The sequence below is a fragment of the Thalia democratica genome, chromosome 1 (genome assembly GCF_965202585.1).
Source record: "Thalia democratica chromosome 1, ktThaDemo2.hap1.1, whole genome shotgun sequence".
NCBI lineage: Eukaryota > Metazoa > Chordata > Thaliacea > Salpida > Salpidae > Thalia > Thalia democratica.
Genome location: NC_139165.1, coordinates 23257323 through 23276277, shown reverse-complemented (window position 1 = coordinate 23276277; position 18955 = coordinate 23257323). Strand labels below are relative to the sequence as shown.

The 18955-nt window shown below is 41.7% G+C and overlaps 1 protein-coding gene across 1 annotated transcript in view; it reads right to left on the bottom strand.

Annotated features, from left to right (window-relative positions):
- The window catches only part of LOC145829224 (uncharacterized), a 64401-nt gene that overhangs the window by 6909 nt on the left and 38537 nt on the right, over positions 1 to 18955 (bottom strand). The window contains exons 66-105 of the mRNA XM_082937001.1: positions 18630 to 18938; positions 18252 to 18404; positions 17724 to 17879; positions 17315 to 17467; positions 16739 to 17050; positions 16368 to 16523; positions 15839 to 16144; positions 15345 to 15659; positions 14961 to 15110; positions 14422 to 14724; positions 14032 to 14187; positions 13643 to 13789; positions 13070 to 13381; positions 12660 to 12815; positions 12117 to 12428; positions 11621 to 11932; positions 11191 to 11346; positions 10626 to 10937; positions 10249 to 10404; positions 9706 to 10023; positions 8906 to 9529; positions 8530 to 8685; positions 8136 to 8291; positions 7854 to 8012; positions 7359 to 7670; positions 6816 to 7130; positions 6280 to 6591; positions 5926 to 6081; positions 5511 to 5666; positions 4969 to 5118; positions 4375 to 4686; positions 3947 to 4099; positions 3416 to 3733; positions 2749 to 3216; positions 2409 to 2555; positions 1913 to 2221; positions 1565 to 1720; positions 1038 to 1349; positions 628 to 789; positions 66 to 368 (exon numbers count right to left, since the gene is read on the bottom strand). Of these exons, the coding sequence (XP_082793127.1) occupies positions 66 to 368; positions 628 to 789; positions 1038 to 1349; positions 1565 to 1720; positions 1913 to 2221; positions 2409 to 2555; positions 2749 to 3216; positions 3416 to 3733; positions 3947 to 4099; positions 4375 to 4686; positions 4969 to 5118; positions 5511 to 5666; positions 5926 to 6081; positions 6280 to 6591; positions 6816 to 7130; positions 7359 to 7670; positions 7854 to 8012; positions 8136 to 8291; positions 8530 to 8685; positions 8906 to 9529; positions 9706 to 10023; positions 10249 to 10404; positions 10626 to 10937; positions 11191 to 11346; positions 11621 to 11932; positions 12117 to 12428; positions 12660 to 12815; positions 13070 to 13381; positions 13643 to 13789; positions 14032 to 14187; positions 14422 to 14724; positions 14961 to 15110; positions 15345 to 15659; positions 15839 to 16144; positions 16368 to 16523; positions 16739 to 17050; positions 17315 to 17467; positions 17724 to 17879; positions 18252 to 18404; positions 18630 to 18938 (9786 nt within the window). The remainder of the gene's footprint in view (positions 1 to 65; positions 369 to 627; positions 790 to 1037; positions 1350 to 1564; positions 1721 to 1912; positions 2222 to 2408; positions 2556 to 2748; positions 3217 to 3415; positions 3734 to 3946; positions 4100 to 4374; positions 4687 to 4968; positions 5119 to 5510; positions 5667 to 5925; positions 6082 to 6279; positions 6592 to 6815; positions 7131 to 7358; positions 7671 to 7853; positions 8013 to 8135; positions 8292 to 8529; positions 8686 to 8905; positions 9530 to 9705; positions 10024 to 10248; positions 10405 to 10625; positions 10938 to 11190; positions 11347 to 11620; positions 11933 to 12116; positions 12429 to 12659; positions 12816 to 13069; positions 13382 to 13642; positions 13790 to 14031; positions 14188 to 14421; positions 14725 to 14960; positions 15111 to 15344; positions 15660 to 15838; positions 16145 to 16367; positions 16524 to 16738; positions 17051 to 17314; positions 17468 to 17723; positions 17880 to 18251; positions 18405 to 18629; positions 18939 to 18955) is intronic.

The following is an 18955-nucleotide window of genomic DNA, read 5'->3' as shown; positions in this document are numbered from 1 at the left end:
CGTAATACTTTTACTTGAACTTTTTCTTAAAAATATATTTAATTTTTTTTAGACAAACTACTCACGCTTCCAGAGCATTCTCCTTCTTCGAACGAGGCTCCGACGCATCCGGCCATTCCTGGATCTCCGTTGATGCAAACCCTGGTGTGAGACCTCACGCCCGGTCCGCAAGTGGTGCTGCACTCGCTCCATTCTCCCCACACCGACCACAGCGGGCAGTCCTGGGAGTTGCAGGATTGAGATTCGGACAAGGCCACGTTTCCGCAACCACCCTCCTCAGAGCAGGTTCTGTAGTGCATCCTGGATCCGCCTCCGCACGACACGCTGCAAGATCCCCATTCTCCCCATGCTGAGAGCATTGGGCAACTCTGTTTGGTTATGTCAATGATTATAACAAAAATGTTTTAAAATAATTTGTCTAGGGTACTTTGATTAAAATTTGTAAGTAATTTTTATAACACATTTGAAACTTAATTTTATGTCTTATTAGTATTAATGTTTTCACAAATTTAAAACATACGTTATACATAATAGTTTGTAATTAATGGTTGCTGTTTTGCATAATTTAAGTACTTGATTAAAATATATATCTAGTGAAATTTTCTCAATTAAGTTTTAACAATAAACCTTGACATTGCAAGTTTCGACCATGTTCAAGTCTCCTTCGCATCCCTGGTCGCCGGCTTCACCGTTCAAACAAGTCCTGTCTCTGGTTCTAAGTCCGCCTCCGCATGAAGCGGTGCAAACCGTCCATCTGTTCCATTGGCTCCACATTGGGCACAGTGACATCTGGTATGAGTTAACGTGGTTACTATGTGTTTGCTAAATATAAGTTTTAGTTATAATCGTTGTGTTATGCTTGCTTTAAGTTTATTTACCCTTGAACACATTTTATGAGTTTTGTTTGAAAAAACGAAATTGCTCACAAAATTGAAGCTTCAGCTAAAAAGTTTGAAAAGTTTTAACTAAACATGTTTAACTTCCACAAAAAAATGTTGAAAAATGTAGTGAATAAGTTTAATTGAATATAAACTAACAGTGTTTCCACATTCTCTGTACTCTACTCTGCTGCCCTCGCAACCGATATCGCCTTCGACTCCTTCATTGCAGTCCCTCCTGTACAACTCGTAACCGTTACCGCAAGTGACAGAACAAGGCATCCACACGGTCCACATTGTCCAAGCTGCGCACGCCTGCTGGTTGCACACGTCCATCTCGATGGTGTTTCCGAGGCAGCCGCTGTCGCCAGGGTTGCCGTTGAGGCACTCCCTCTGCCTGTTGCGGTTTCCGCCGGCGCAAGAGGCCGAGCACTCGGTCCACATAGTCCACATCGACCATCTTGGGCAAGCCTGTTTAAATACGGGGGTTTAAATTTCTAAAAATATTTATGTTTAGAGTTTATAACAACTTGTTAAAAAGCTTAAAAAATTGATGGCTAACATCGCATATTAATGAACTGTATACAAGTTTGGCCTGGTATAAATAGAATAAAAAAATACTATGAAAAAACATTACTTTGGTTTTGAAATTTTGAAGACTTATTTTTACTTTCTCAACAACTTACATGTTCATTGCAGGCTTCTTCCTGAGCTGGAAGTCCTTCGCACTCGTCTCTGGTCTGTTCATCGGTGCAGATCCTCTCTCTGGTTCTCTTTCCAACGTCGCATGATTTCGAGCACGAGCTCCATTGGGCCCATGAGTATTTAACTGGACAGTCGGGCTAAAAGAAAAGGGTTATTAGGATTTATTATTAAGATTAGTTCTTTTTTTTATAAGTTAAAACTGTTTATTGTTTTGACTCTTACCCATTTCTACACAAAAAATTAATACTTTGAGTCTTAAAGTTATAAGTTGTATAAAGTGTTTAATTAAAATCAATGTGCTTAAGATTTAAAAAAGTTTGTTGACTCACTGTAAGCACGCATGGAGCGATCTCGACCGCGTTGCCCTGGCAACCGTCGTCACCAATGTCGCCGTTGAGGCAGTCCCTGGAGTGGCTCCTGACGCCCGCGCCGCAAGTGGCGCTGCATCCGCCCCACGATCCCCACATCGACCACGAAGCGCACAGCTGAACGATGCACGACTCCTCTTCCATCTGGGGTCCCTGGCAGTCCGATCCGGCGATGCCTCCGTCGCAAGCGCGCATGTGCGTCCTCACTCCCATGCCGCAACTGACGCTGCACGATGACCACATGGACCATTCGGAGTAGGATGCGCATGCCTACGTTGGTTTGTTCAAGTTGATTTTTTTGTTGTTGTACGGTTAGTATTAAATAAAGAATAATTTTGTTATCAAAATCATTTGCTATTTATCATAAGTTTAATCAAAGTAAACTATTGAATTGTTTTGCTTTAGCTTTTAGTTGCATTAAATAGTAAAGCAGTAATGATTTTTTTTTGTTTTCTACCTGTTGGTTGCAGTTTTCGGTTTTTTCGTTGCTACCTGGGCAGCTTCCGATTGCGCCGAGACATTCTCTCAAGCTGCGACGGACTCCACCGTTGCAAGATCTCGAACATTCGGAGAATTCTCCCCACATCGACCAAGAAGCGCAAGCCTGTTAATTAGTTTTGTATAAATTTCATGCATACTTATAGCTTGTTGACTATATTTTAGAGTTAAATAGAACTTATAGTTTAATACATTTTCATAAAAACAATCTTTTTAATAAAGTAGTTTTATTTATCAAAAGGTTAAGTTTTTTTCGCCAACAAAACTATTTGTTGAAGCTATGTTGATCGTAAACTCACAGCAGAGTTGCATGGTTCGAGTTGCATAACGTCACCGTCGCAACCGGCCATTCCGGCGTCTCCGTTCAAGCAAACCCTGCTCCTGGTGGCAACGCCGCCGTCGCACGACTTGCTGCACGCTCCGTACTCGGCCCACGCCGACCAGTGCGGGCACACCTGTCCGTTGCAGTACCTCTCTTGAGACGCCATGCCGTCGCATCCGGGCTGTCCGGCCACTCCGTTGTTGCACTGCCTTCCCCTCATCTGGGTTCCGCCACCGCATGACACAGAGCAAGCTCCGTACGCGGACCACATTGTCCATGACGGGCACGCTTGGGTGTTGCACGCGGCGCGTTCTGCCGTCGCTCCCTTGCAACCTTCTTCTCCTTGTTCGCCGTTCACGCACGACCTGGTGTGCACGCGGGTTCCTGCGCCGCAAGTCTTGTCGCACGGTCCCCACTCGTTCCATTCTCCCCAGAATGGACAGTCCTGAAAATTGTTGTGAGTTTAAAATCTTGTAACTTGCTAGCCTATGTCAGTTGAAAACGATCATAAGTACCAAAAAAAAGATTTTTGAGGCCATAAAAATTGCTGTGTTTTCAAAAAGATGTTTATAAAATTGTACGTATGGTGTTATTTTAAGATCATAAAAAATTGCTGCTTTTTAATATTCACACAAAAAACTAACTCCGTGGATGCACATGTCGAACTCGAAGCTCTCGCCCTGGCATCCGGCATCTCCGGCCTCTCCGTTGTCGCAAGTCCTCGTCCTGGTCCTCGAACCACGTCCGCACGATGACGAGCACGGAGTCCACGGCGACCAGAAAGCCCACGACTCGCACAGTTCAGTGTTGCAGGCCCTCTCTTCTCTCTGTACCGATCCCTCGCACTGGTAGAACGGAGCTGGCATTCCTCCGGCCGTGCAGTCGAAAGTCCTGTACTGCACTCCGCCTCCGCACGACTTGCTGCAGTCGGACCACGGAGTTGGTGCGCTTATAGGGCATGGCTGGATATAAAAATAAATCATTTATACTTTGTCTTCTATAAATGACTTAGTTACTTTTTCAAACTAGAATACACGAAACTTAAAAAAAAGTCTATGTTTTAAATAAAATTTAGTGCTTTATTTTAACTTACTTTATTTTTGCATGTATTTGAAGATTAAGTTTATTTTCATAAGCTATAACTATATAAAAAAACAATAAAAGTTTCAACTGACGTTGGTAGCGCAAGTGGCTTGTTTGATATTTTCTCCTTCGCATCCAACTTGTCCCGGCTCGCCGTTCAAGCATTGACGCTGGTGAATTTCGAATCCGGTTCCGCAAGTCACTGAGCATGCAGACTTGGTCCATTCGGTCCAGTAAGGACAAGCCTGGAATTTTGATAATTTAGAGTTTTATAAAATATGTACAAAATTTGTATTTTCAAACAACCTTGCTTAAAATAGTTATTTAATTTACTTGTTTAAGTCTGTGTATTAAAAGAAGTTGTGAAAAAATACTGATGTGTTGCTTTAAATGTTAAAAAAATTTTATAAAAATAAGCTTACTTTAAAATTATTAATTAATACTGTATTCTATAAGGAGTTAATAAAAAAAGTACTAGTATGTTGCTTAGGACATTTATCAATTATTAAAACAAGCTAACGTTGTAGTTACAGAGTTCTTCTTCTGTCTCCGGTCCGACGCATCCCCTCTGTCCGGCGATGCCGTTGACGCACGTCCTCGAGTGAGACCTCACTCCGCCGTTGCACGTCACAGAGCACGCTCCCCACTCGCTCCACTGCGACCACAGCGGGCACGTCTCCCTGCCGCACGACCTCGTCTCGAACGTTTCTCCCAAGCACCCGATCTCGTTGACGTTGCCGTTGACGCACCTGCGGTTCCTGTTCTGGGTTCCCCCGCCGCAAGTGACCGTGCAAGACGACCAGTCGGCCCATTGCGAGAAGTACGGGCAGTTCTGTTTTGGTAAATTTGAGGTTTAGTTATTAAGATTTGCTTGAATTTTAGTTTGCTAGTTTTAGGAAAGCCAACGCATTTTATTTTGAGCTTTATTTTAATTAAACAGTTATGACGTAACATTTGAACTATCTTGTTCAATTATTTAAGTATTTAAAAAAAATGTAAGTTATTTTTCAAATTATTGTGCAAATATGCGATCGTTTTAGACTGTAGCGTTTTAATCTTTAACTATATAATTAAAGCTGTTTTTATTAGCTAATATTTATCAAGTCAAACTAACTCCGACAGCGCATGGTTTTTCTTCAGTGGCGGATCCGAGTGACTCGCAACCGTTGAAGTCTGTGCACCTCCTGGACCTGATCATGACTCCTTCTCCGCAAGTTGCACTGCAGCTGCCCCATGCCGTCCATGTTGAGTAGACTGGACATTCCTGTGATAATTTATTTATAAAAGTACTGTTCATTGGTATCATGTTTAGTCATTAGCTGAAATGATTTAAGTTTCTTAATAAAAACTTAAAGTTCAAAACACAAAAATGTTTTTAATGGTTTACTTTAACTAACTTTTAGTTAAAGTTATAATAACTATATAACAAACTCTATTCAAAAATTCCAACTTCAGTTTAACATAAAGTCATTACAAAAAAACACAAGTAGCTTTTTGGTACAATTTTAACCAACTTTATTGTAATTAAACGGAATCGGAATTTGTTTTTTCTTTTTATGTTAGTGTCTTTCAGTTTAAGTGGCTTAGGTTTTAATGCCTAGGTCCTTCGTTGGACAATAAACTTAATAATAATAATAATAAAAACAAGCAACTCACTCTTGAGGCGCAAGCTTCCATTTCTTGCGTCTCTCCGACGCATCCGAGCATTCCGGAGTTTCCGTTCAAGCACCTCCTGTTCCTCACTCTCTGCGAATCTCCGCAAGTGGCGCTGCACTCGGACCATTGTCCCCAGTTGGTGAAGGTTGGACAGTCCTGAGTTTATGAAATAGTATTTAAAAATATGAAAGAGTAATGTATAAATTTAGGATAATTAATAACATGTGGCTTTCAGGACAAACTCGTTTCAGATAAAGGTAATTGAAAATGGTTAAACATATCTTGAGTTTCAAAATGCTTTTTTGTAAGATTCGACGCATATAAACACTTTAATTTGTTTAAGAAACTTATTTGATAATTGATTTTAAGTATAAGTATGTTTTTAAAGTTTTTCTACAAATTATGTAATACAAACTTGAGTGTTGCAAGTGGTGAGATCCTGTAGCGCTCCTTGGCATCCGACCTCTCCGACGATTCCGTTCAGGCAGACACGCTTCTTCAGAGCGAATCCTCCTCCGCAAGTGTCAGAGCACTCTCCTTCAGGTGACCAGCTCGAAAATTGTGGGCATGGCTGTAATGAAGAAAAAAGTTAGATACTTGTATTTAGACCGTACAAGAAAAAATAAACATTTTAAATGTTTATAGATATTTTAAAAAAGATCTTTTTTAGTTTAAATTTAAATAAAACTATCCATGAAAATGTTTTGAGAATAAATTAAAAAAAAAAAAAAATTAAGTCATTTTTTACTGTAAAAGCCAAAATACTCACTTGGCTGTTGCAAAGAGCTTGTTCTTCAGCCACTCCCTCGCAACCGATGTCACCGGGCACGCCGTTCAGGCACTCCCTCATCCTCATGTGGGTTCCCTGTCCGCACGACACCGAGCACTCGGTCCAGTTGGCGTAGGCCGACCACACCGGGCACGGCTTGAAGTCGCACACCTCCATGCCGTAGTCCAGTCCCTCGCATCCCTCGTCGCCCGGCATGCCATTGTAGCACGACCTGATGCGCACGCGGCGCGCCATGCCGCAGGTGGCGGAGCAGTCGCCCCACTCGGTCCAGTCTTGCCAGAAAGCGCAGTCCTAAAAGTTGATTTATTTCTTTAGAAATATGTTTCCAATATATATTTGAGATGATCGTAACTTATTTAACTTGATTTTTGTGATCATGCCATTTAAAACTGTTTTTCAAAATCTTCAATTTAAATTTTAAAATACATCGATTGATTTCTTAAAATCTTTAAGACATCTTTAATCTTGAAAGAAATGTTTAAACACCATTTAACAGAACATAACAATAAACTAACTCCTTCTTGACACGGTTCGACGTCCAAGGTGCCTCCCTGGCAGTTGATGTCTCCGGGCATTCCGTTGACGCAAGACCTCGACCTGGTCCTCTGTCCCCTGCCGCAAGTCTCGCTGCACGCCGACCACGTGCTCCAGAACTCCCAGTACTCGCACTCCTCGGTGGCGCATGCCCTCACTTCGGTGCTGCTGCCCACGTCGCATCCCTGCTCTCCTGGGTGACCGTTCATGCAGGACCTCGTTCTGCGTTGTTGGCCTCCATTGCACCTGACAGGGCACTCGTCCCATTCGCTCCACATCGACCACATTGGGCAGGCCTTTAAGGTAATATTTGTTAAAAACTTTTTTAATACCTTTTAGCTGCTTTAAAGTCAGTCGTTATTTTATTTTTCAAATAAGTTTGTTCATTTTTAATGTATTATCTATGTTTAAGGTCTAGATCTGGTAGAACGTCGAACATATTTACATAAAAAGTGAACTTTGAGTTTTCAGCACTTATACATACTTATAATTGAAAGCTGTTTAAAATATAATTGAATCCATACCTCAGTGTTGCAAGCTTCCATTTCCATCTCTTCTCCAATGCATCCGAGCATTCCGACCATGCCGTTGATGCAGTTCCTGCCACGTGACCTGGTGCCTCCACCGCACGACAGCGAGCAGGCTCCCCACGGTTGCCATGGCGCGAAGTACGGGCAAGGGTCCTCGTTGCAGGGCATGCTGACCTGCTCGGGTCCCTGGCAACCGATCATGCCCTGGATACCGTTGATGCAGCGGCGGGATTTGGTGGTTACTCCGCCTCCGCATGAAACGGTGCAGGCCGATCCTTCGCTGTACTGTGACCAGAATGGACAGTCCTAAAAGAAAGGGGAAATATTAGTAATTAGTATTCATTTATAAGTACAAAGCCTTGGCGGGAAAAAGATTTTTTTTGTTAATGTTTTTGAACAGATATTAGTAAAAAATGTTGTTTATTATATGTAATAGTTTAAAAGTAAAGTTATTTTCTAAAAAAATGTACTTAATTAAAAAAGTCTTACCTCGACATTGCAAGATCTGGTTTCGGTTCTGTCACCTCCACCGCACTCTTCATCGGACACCATAGCGTTCCTGCAATCCCTTCCTCTCGATTGGACTCCTCCACCGCATGACACCGAGCATGGCTCGAAATCGCTCCATTGCGTCCAGTATGCGCAAGACTGTGATATGAAGTAGTTAGTAAGAAGATAAATTTATGTACAAGTTAATTTGAAGTCAATATTATTTTTTATTCTTTAAATTACTTCGATTAATTTTTTTTAAGTAGTAGTTGAAATACTTACATCTTGAGTGCAAGATTCTTCTTCGGTGGCGTATCCTTGACAGAGTCCCTCACCTGGGTTTCCGAGAATGCAGTCCCTGGTCCTCCTTCTCATTCCGTATCCGCAAGTCACAGAACATGCGCTGTATTCACTCCAGTTGTCCCAGAATGGACATGTCTGTTATAATTGTTTCATCAAGTTTCTTTGTTACGTCATTTATATATTTTTTTGTACATTTTACGGCTAATTAGTTTTAAAGTTTCTTGATTATTATGTTCTAAAGCTTTTTAAGCTTACAGTTTTTTTCTGGACAAATAAAACTTTACAAATAAGCTTATAGAACTAAACATGTGTGTAATACAAGACTCTACAGTTAAACATTTAAAAAAAACTGTAACAATAAAAAGTAACTTACTCTTTCGTTGCAGGCTTCTTGTTCGTTGACGGGTCCGGTGCATCCGGCCATACCGGCGACTCCACCGATGCAAGACCTCGACCTCATCTTGATTCCGTCGCCGCAAGATGCTGAGCAAGCAGACATGTCAGACCACACTGACCAAACTGGGCAAGCCTGAATTGAAAATAAGATGTCAGTGTTATCTTATTTGAAATTAATTACGTAAAGTACTAATAATAACTTTTAGCTGAATTATTTTTTAAAGTAAAGTTTAATCATAAAGTAATTTTTGACAAAAATTTTCAACTTTTCAATTATCACAATAGATCGACTAACAGAAGAACTCAAAAAAAAATTAAAGTTTTGTTATAAAGTATATGTTAGATATTCATACCTGTGTGTTGCAAGGAGCAACTTCGTTGAGGTCCATGCACATTGGATCGTTGTTGTTCTCAACGTTCATGCACTCCCTGTTCCTTGACATGACACCTCCTCCGCACGACACAGAGCAAGCAGAGAAAGCCGACCACTGGGTGAGGTAGGGGCACGCCCTCTCGTAGCAACCGATCTGGTGGGTCACATCTCCCAAACACCCGGCGTCTCCTTGCTCGCCGTTCACGCAGAACCTCTGCCTCGTCTTGCTGCCCACACCGCACGAAACGGAGCAAGCGGAGTAGGCGGTCCACTGCGACCAGCTGACGCAGTCCTGGGTGTTGCAGGCAACGGTCTCGACGTCGCTGCCGTCGCAGTTGCCCTCGCCGGCCGGTCCGTTCCTGCACTGGCGGAACCTGGTCTTGCTGCCGCCGTCACAGCTGGCTGAGCATTCCGACCACTGGCTCCACTGGATCCAGAAGGGGCACACCTTGACGGTGCACGACCTGGACTCGAAGGCGTCGCCCTGACAACCCTGGTCGCCTTGCTCGCCAAAGAGGCAAGATCTCATGTGGGTCTGGACTCCCTCGCCGCAAGTTCTTGAACATTCGGACCATGCAGTCCATCCGTCCCACATTGCGCATCGCTGTTGTAAAAGTGTTTATAAAAATTCTTATAATTTGTTATCAATTGTGATTTTTATCTTAAAGTATATTTTAGCAACAGGGTTTTATATTTATACTATTAAAATGAATTTTTGATGTTTCAATTAATTTTTTGTTTTTGTTAAGTAAAAAATTCTCCAAATGCGTGAAAACAAACTTGTTCGTTGCAACCATCGGATTCGATGAACGATCCCTGGTCGCAGCCGATGTCTCCGGACACTCCGTTGACGCAGTCCCTGGTCCTGTACCTCCTGCCGCCGTCGCAAGGCTGCGAGCACTCTCCGTATGCGCTCCATTCGCTCCAGAAGGGGCAAGCCTTGTCGTTGCACGAGACAAAGTCGAACTCGCCTCCGTCGATGGAGTCGCACGCGTCCTCGGTGTCGCTCATGCAGATCCTCCTCCTGACTTCCACTCCGCCTCCGCACGAAACGTCGCACGGCGAGTAGGCAGTCCAGTCGGAGTAGTATGGGCATCTCTGTTATTAATTAAATATTTCAGTTAAAAGTATTGATGTTCATTTAGAAGAATAGGGTTTTATGTAGCAAGTACAAGTGAAACTATCTAATTTTATTTATGTAGTTGCAGGATGTTGTTTATGTCAAACATCGATTAATTCAAAAATGTTTATTGTTTGCAATAATAACACGAATACTATAGTAATTAAAAAAATTGGTTATTTTTCTATATAAACAAAACTAACGAAGTTGTTGCAGAATTCTTGTTCGATGGAAGCACCTCCGCATCCGAGGTCACCGCTGTTTCCTCTGATGCAAACTCTCTCCCTGGTCCTGTATCCTCCGTTGCATGGCACCGAGCAGTTGCTCCACAATCCCCATTCGGACCAGATTGGACATCCCTGATTAAAGAAGTAAGTTTAAAAGTTAGAAAAAAATAAAAACAATAACTGAAATAAAAACAATTTTGAAGCCTGGTATAAACTTAAAAACTTTTAGGTTTTTGTTGAAATTTCATAAATTGTTTTATGTGTATATAAAAGTTTTTAGATGTAGAGTCATTTGAAAAATTTTTATACATTTAGTTATAAATTCATATTTATTTATGATAACATTCACATACCTGGTTATTGCAAGACTCAATTTCCATGGCGGGCTCCTCGCAACCGACGTCGCCGGCGATGCCGTTGACGCACCTCCTCACGTGGCTCCTCACTCCGCCTCCGCAAGACTGGCTGCACATGCCCCACGACGACCACTGGTCGTAGTAGGCGCAGTCGCCCCTGACGCAGTCGACGCTGTTGAAGTCGTCGCCGTCGCAGCCGAACTGGCCCTTGACGCCGTCGACGCACACGCGACCCCTGGTGATCACTCCCTTGCCGCACGACACGCTGCACTCGGTCCACATCGACCAGTTGTTCCATGCCGGGCAGTTCTGTTTTGATAGGTTTGTATTCAGAATTAGTATCCTAAGAGATGTTTAATATACAATATTATATGAACTGTTTTAAGATTTTAATTTTATAAAAAACTAATTGTGAATTATTTGTCCTTGAAAGTTTAATGTAATGAATGATTGGTTTAAAGCAAAAAGTTATTGTATAAGAGTAGTTAATTTGATCATTTCAAGTAACCTTATTAACCTGCTCTTCGAATTAGTATAGCAATCTAACTAAAAATTTACAAACCTGTTCGTTGCAGTTTTCGTAGTCATCGGCTTGTCCCTCGCAAGTGAGCAAGCTGTCGTCGTCAGCTGGACAATCACGCTTTCTTCCTCTGACTCCGCCTCCGCACGACTTGGTGCAAGATCCCCATGATGTCCATGCAGACCATGTTGGGCATGGCTGTAAGGAGAAAATTTTAATTATGCAATAATTTATTTGCTTGTTGTTTTTAAGTTGAACTACTTTTGATTTTTATGGTAAAATAAGTAAACAACTTGAAACACAAATCTTTGATATTTATAACTAGTTTAAAAAACAAAGTTTTGAAAGAGTCATACTTTTGATGAAATAAAAACAAAGACACTTTTATGCGTTTATGAACCAACTAATAAAAAAAATTGTATTTTTTTTCTGGCTTCTTCATAAATCAACATCAAACAAAACAAACACTAACGTCATTGTTGCACATCTGGCTCTCCATCATGTTGCCGTCGCAACCGTCGTCACCAACTTCACCGTTCAAACACATCCTCTGGTGGGTCCTGAAGCCTCCGTCGCACGGTTCGCTGCACGACGACCACGGCATCCAGGTGCTGAAGTAGGGGCACGCCTGCGGGTTGCAGAACTCTTGCTCGCTGGAGCTGCCGCGGCAACCGCGGTCTCCCGGCAAGCCGTTCACACATGAGCGAGCACGCGACCTGACGCCTCCGTTGCAGGAGAGTGAGCACATCGACCACTCTGTCCATTCGGTCCATCTTGAGCATGCCTGTTAAACAAATTAACTTTATTACGGATATAACTACATATATAAAATAGTTTTTAAATCCATTTTAAACAAAGTTAAGTGACTTGGTTTTATAACGCAAATAATGAGTAAGATTTTCAAGTGCTTAAGTACAAGTTTCAATGGTGTTTCTAAGTTTAAGGAAAAACAGTTTGTAAATACTGACGTCGTTGTTGCAAGTTTCTTCTTCCTTGGCGGCACCCTGGCACTCTCCTTGTCCCTCGACGCCGTTGATGCAGTTCCTGTACCTGCTCCTGACGCCTCCGTCGCACACCTCGCTGCATCCGGACCACGGCGACCAGAACTCCCAGTACGGGCACACGCCCTGTATGCACTGAGCCGACTCGATGGCGTCGCCGCGGCATCCCTCGACGCCGATGTTGCCGAAGACGCAGTCCCTGGATCGGATCCTGATTCCGGCTCCGCAGCTCACCGAGCATTGGTCCCACGCGGTCCATCCGCCCCAGTATGGGCATTCCTGGAAATTAAAACAAATTAAAATATCATCAAAGTTCACTATTGTATCTTTAAAAACTTAAAATATTATAAATATTAAGTTTTGCTAGTCGTCAGATGAAATACTACTAAGGATTTTATTATTTTTTATTTTGTAATGTAAAACTACTTTCTTAAAACTTAGCTAATAAAATAATCTGATCATGTGATTATAAATTATATGTGCTTTTTTTATTTTTCATAAGTCACTTACGTCATCATTGCACTGCATGATTTCGAGAACGTCTCCTTGGCAACCGTCTTCACCCGGCAACCCGTTGTCGCATCTCCTTTCTCTTCTCATTATTCCTCCTCCGCAAGTCTGCGAGCATGCGCTCCAGTCGCTCCATTGCTGGAATACTGGGCAGTCCTGAATATTTTTTTTAGTTTTTATAAAGAGTTTTTTATGTTAAAAAAATATACTATAGTTTTAGTACAAAACTTGCTAAAATTAGCTTGAAATATTAAAATTGCAGTTTTCAATTTTTCTCCTGATAAGTTTGAAGTTACAAAATATTACATTTTAAGTTTTAACTTTAGTATTACTATTTTGCATATTTCTCAAGATATAAGTCCAAAGCCAAAAATTTTCCAGCGTAAGTATTCAACCAATATCAAACTCACTTGAGTATTGCACATGGACATGTCCACGGTAGGTCCCTCGCAACCGGCCTCCCCGGCGTTGCCGCGGAAACACTCGCGCTGCCTGGTCTGCACTCCTCCGCCGCAGCTCACACTGCAACCAGTGAACATGGTCCATGAGGCCCACGATGCGCAAGCCTGGGCCTGGCACGTCCTTGTTTCAGACTCTTCTCCCTGGCACCCGACGTCGCCAAACTCTCCGTTGACGCAGATGCGGTGGTGGTGCTGGAATCCTTCGCCGCAGATGGCGCTGCACGGAGTCCACTCAGACCACTCGGTCAGGTATGGGCAAGCCTGGAATGATTTGAAATGAAAGTTTTATATTTTAATTTAAAAAACAGTACATTTTTAAAAAGTCAAAGTAAAAACAGTTTAAATTCGAGTTTTGTTTAGGTTAACTTTAAAGTTTGTTAACTGTAGTTTTTCTTAAAAAATAAATTCAAAAAGTTTATTAAACAATCTTTGACTAACAGAAAAGCTCCTTGTTTGGTTTAAATGTTTTAAGATTTTATTTTTATTCTATTACAGATCTATTGTTCAAAACAGTTAACTCACGTGAACATTGCAAGGTCTTCTCTGCATGGATTGTCCGAAGCAGAGGTCAATGTCAACGTTGCATCCCCTTTCTCTCATCTCAAGACCGCCACCGCAGGTCTTCGAGCATCTGGTCCATGGTCCCCAGTCGAACCACATTGGGCAGGCCTGTGTGTTTAGAATGGTTATTATAGTGATATAGTAAAAGGCAATGTTCTTAACGTCTACTAAAGAAAATAACAAAAATTTCCTTATAATACTGCGTAGAGATATGCTTCAAACAACTTAATTAACAATACTTGAACAAAACTTTGCGAATTTGTGCTTATGATGGTTTAAAAAATACTCTCTCAAAATAGATTTTAAGTAAATTAGAAAATTATGCTCAAAAAACAATTATGACGTCATACCTCGATGTTGCAGACGGCTCTGTTGAAGTCGTCACCTTCGCAACCGGCTTCACCCGCGTTTCCGTTCAAGCACTGCCTGAACTGGATCTTCACTCCGCCTCCGCAAGACTCACTGCAAGCTCCGAACGGTCCGAATGCGCTCCATTGTGGGCATTGCTGCGTGAAATAGAAAATTTTTAGAGTGTCTTAAGTTAAAGATCTTTAGCATAACAACATTGACTTTACACTTCTAAGAAAAAACTTTAAATCAATTTAAAAAAGTAATTAAAAGTTATAACAAATTATCAACAGTATTTAAAAAAAGATTAGTTGTGAACGCTTAAATATATATTGAAAGTAAATAGGTTCATATTTATTTATCTTTCTATATTTACATTATTAAATACTAACTTGTTCGTTGCAAGCTCTTTCTTCAGACACAAGCTTGGGACACTCGGCTTCGTTCGAGTTCAAGCAGACTTGGTTCTTGACCTGCTTGCCTCCTCCGCAACTCACGCTGCACTCCGACCACGGCAAGTACTCCAGGATGGGGCAGACGGGGTTGGGGCAGGCGACGGCCTCCATGGCGTTGCCCTGGCAACCGTCGTCGCCAATCTCGCCGTTGACGCAGATCCTGGTGTGGGTCCTGATTCCGCCGCCGCACGTTGCCGGGCAAGCGGACCAAGTTCCCCACAAGCTCCAGTATGCGCAGTTCTGTGGAGAGTTTAAAAATTAAAAACTGATTTGTAATGAGGTTATAATTATAAATGTAAAATAATGTGAGGCATTTAGCCTTTTGCTACTTATTATTGAAATTTATTGAAAAAAGAAGAAAAGCTTTGGTTGAGTTTTAGTGAGCTTAATTTACTGTGCTACTAAATTAAATTTTCACGAAACTCAGACTAGTTACTTCTTTTATTGAGTTAACAAAATATTATCAATCTACTCACTCCTCTGACGCATGCCTCTTCTTCCATTGGGAGTCCGACGCAGAGATCGTCATCGGGATATGAGCAGGATCTGTACCTCCTCCTGGATCCGAGTCCGCAGGTGGTACTACATTCGTCCCATGCACTCCACATTGAGTAGACTGGGCATGCCTGTTTAAGAGTTGTGTGTAAATTTATTTAGTCAGTAACTAATTTGATTTTAATCAAAAAAATAGGTTGTTGAGTGTGCAATCAATTATATGTATTAATTTAGTCGATGGAGCTTTTATATATATACAATAACTTTTCTTTGAAATAAATTCAATAACAGTTTACAACAATGTGTAAAATTTATAATTTTTTCAAACAAGTTTTAAGTATTATTAAAAAAAAAAAAATCATTACCTGTTCGTTGCAGTCGTTCATGAGGTCTCTTGATCCTCTGCACCCGTCCATTCCCGGCATGCCGTTAACGCAAGTTCTGGTCCTCTTTTGGACTCCGCCTCCGCACGACACGGAGCACAAGCCGGCCTGAGACCACGATGACCAAGCGGGGCACTCGTTGACGTTGCAGCCCGAAGCTTCCATGGCCTCTCCGAGGCATCCGGCGCTGACGCCAGCCTCTCCGTTCATGCAGGACCTTGACCTGGTGCTGATTCCGCCGCCGCAGGACACGCTGCAAGCTCCGAAAGCGGTCCAGGTAGTCCATCTGGCGCAAGCCTGTTGGTTGAATGTGATTTTAAAGTAGTGTGAAAATACTTTGGTCTAGTCGAGGTATTTTTTTTAATTTTGTTTGTTTGAGTTTCAAAAGTACTGTTTTAAGCGTTTTAATAGGACAAAACCAAAAATAAAAGCAAAATCATCTTTATTCTTAGATATTATAAAAACGAAAAACATACGTCAGTGTTACAGCTCCTGTCTTCCTGGTAAGGTCCGATGCACCTGTTCTCCATGGAGCATCCCCTCACCCTGCGCTGGTATCCTCCACCGCAAGATTGAGTACACAGCGACCACGATTCCCATGACAACCAGGACGGGGTCTGACACTCGCCAAGGTTGCAGGACTGATCGTCATTAGTGGATCCCTCGCAACCGATGGATCCGGGCACGCCGTTGATGCAACGACGACCACGTGACTGTTTGCCCTCACCGCAGGTCGATGAGCACGGGCTGAATGCGGTCCATTGTTCCCAGTATGGACATGGCTGTAAAGAGTTTTAGTTATTTACGATAGGTTGTTATATGCTTGAAACCTTTTGTGCTGTTTAAAAAGTTTACTAAATTTAATTCTATTTTGTAATGAAATGTTTTATTTGCTCTATTTATTAAGCTTGTAGGAAAAATCATTTAATGAAAAAGTTAAAAAGTTTTATAAAAAATTTTCAAGTTGGCATGACGAAGTTCTATGTAGTTTTTTTATTTATATACCTGTTCGTTGCAGACGTTCATTAGTATGCTTTCTCCTTCGCAACCCTGCATTCCCGGCATTCCGTTGACGCAGTACCTGCTCCTGGCTGACACTCCGCCTCCGCAAGTCACGCTGCACTCGTCAGCGCTTCCGTAGTGAGACCAGTATGGGCACACCTGTTATTTGAGTAAATAGTTGTAAAAAATAATTGTTTAGCGTTAGAAGTTAAAATTGTTGTAAATAAGAATTGAAATATTTTAAATTAAAGATATGTTAATTATTTTTATACAAGTATTTTTCGATAAATTTTAATGCTTTTTAGCGTTATTTTAAATTTAAATCAAAACTTTAAAGAACATAATTGGTCGTATTTTAATATAAAGATACAAACCTGTTCGCTGCAGTATCCCTGCTCGTAAGCGGATCCCTGGCAACCGATGTCACCCGGCTCGCCGTAGATGCAATCCCTCCTGTGGCTCCTGATGCCTCCACCACAAGTGGTGCTGCAGTCGGTCCAGTTGCCCCATTCGCTCCAAGTGGCGCACGGCTTGATGTTGCAGGCGGAAGTCTCCTCGTTGCTGCCCTCACAGCCGCTCTGTCCGGCAATTCCGTTGATGCACAACCTGAAACGGGTCATCTGGCCGCCCAGGCACGACTTGCTGCAGTCGCTGAAGGCGCCCCATTCGGCCCAGTAAGCGCAGTTCTGTTTTGTTAATTGTGTTTAGTATTAACTTTAAAGTTTAAAAAACATGTTTGCTTGAACTTATTTTTAAACATTGCTTGCTCAAAGTGAATTGTTAGTGATAGATTAAATTTTTTATCATTTTTTAACTGTCTCATAATGGAAATATAGCTTATTTGATTTGATTTGTTCATGGAACTAAATGGTGAAGTTCATTTAGAATGCCATAAAAAGTAAGCTGAAATAATGTTTTTAAATAATTTAATTTATATTTTCTTAACTCACGTTGACAGTGCAGTCGACGGTTTCAAAGCTTGGTCCGGGGCAAGTCAGGTCTTCGTACGAGTTCTCGCAGAACCTGTTTCTGGTCCTCTGTCCCACGCCGCAAGTCACTGAACAATCGGTGAAAGCGGTCCATTGCGACCAAGATGGGCAAGGCTGTTGAAAGTATGAGTATTTTACATAATTCACTGTAGTCAAAAGGTATATATATGCTTATCTACTCCATTGAATTTATAAGAGAAAAAAACTAATAAAAGTGTTAGTTTGAAGAAAATTTAACAACAAAGTAATTTGAGCATCTAAAAAGAAGACTTTCAATAGGTATACAGTAACAATAAATTAATCTAGATATTTTCATACCATAGTGTTTTGTATGGTTATTACGAACAAATAAATTGAATAATATACTAACTCTGTCCTGACAGCTAGCGGATTCCATGTTGTCACCTTGGCAACCCGCGTCGCCAGGGTAACCGTTGACACACTCCCTGTGACGTTTGATGACTCCACCGCCGCACTCCTTGGTGCAGTCGCTGAAAGACGACCATTGGTCCCAGTATGGGCATGCCTGTGTTAGTAGGTAGGTAATATTATTAAGTGAAAAGTAAAAAGAATATTTTGCAAGACTCATCGATTTTAAAAGATATCAGTTTTTTAGTGTGTTTTTATGTGTTTTTTAGTTAGTTAGTTAGTTTTTTTAGTTTAGCCTGTTGATTGGTTAGTAATTAAGTGAAAAGTAAAAAGAATATTTTTTTTATTGCGATACAGAAATTACTACTTAAATAACTTAATCAATAAAATTACGTTTTAACCCAATTGTTTACACATACAAGGCACTAAATTATAGGTTTAAACAACTATTTTTTAAAAATAAAACAATCAAAAAAAATTTCTTAAGTAATTTACAAATAATTTTGACTTAATTATGACGTAACAATACCTGGTTGTTGCAGAACTTGGTCTCCATGTTGTTGCCTTCGCAAGGGGCGGCACCTTCTTCGGTGTTGCAAACCCTCATTCTGGAGGTGACTCCCCCGTCGCAAGACTGGCTGCACTCCGTCCAAATGTTCCAAGGCATGTAGAAGCTGCAAGCCTGTTAAACGGTTTAATATTTTTTCTGAGCTCTTGGTGCACTTTACTGCTACAAAGCATCTGTTTTTTCTCAAATTCCCTTGTTTTTTTCTTTTCAGACGTTCTCTTAAATAATTAACCGTCTTTAATGATAAACTTTAAAAAAGGAAAACCTATAGTTTCTTGATGCAATTAAATAAGTATGATATTTTTTTCTTATACAAATAATAAACAGCTTGTAACTCACAACAGCGTTGCAGGCCATGGACTCGCTTGAGGCTCCCATGCACCCGTCGCTTCCGGCCATTCCGTTCATGCACTCCCTGTCTCTGGTCATCACTCCTCCGCCGCACGTCGAGCTGCAGTCGGTCCAGTCCGACCACGGCAGCCACATGGGGCACGGCTCGGTGTTGCAGGTGGTCGCCTCGGTTGCGTCACCCGGACACGACTGCAAGAGTCCTCCGTTGATGCACTCCCTGGAGCGCATCCTGACTCCGCCTCCGCACGAAGCTGAGCATTGCGAGTACATTCCCCACTCGCTCCAGTACGGGCAGAACTGTTGAGATCATTTGT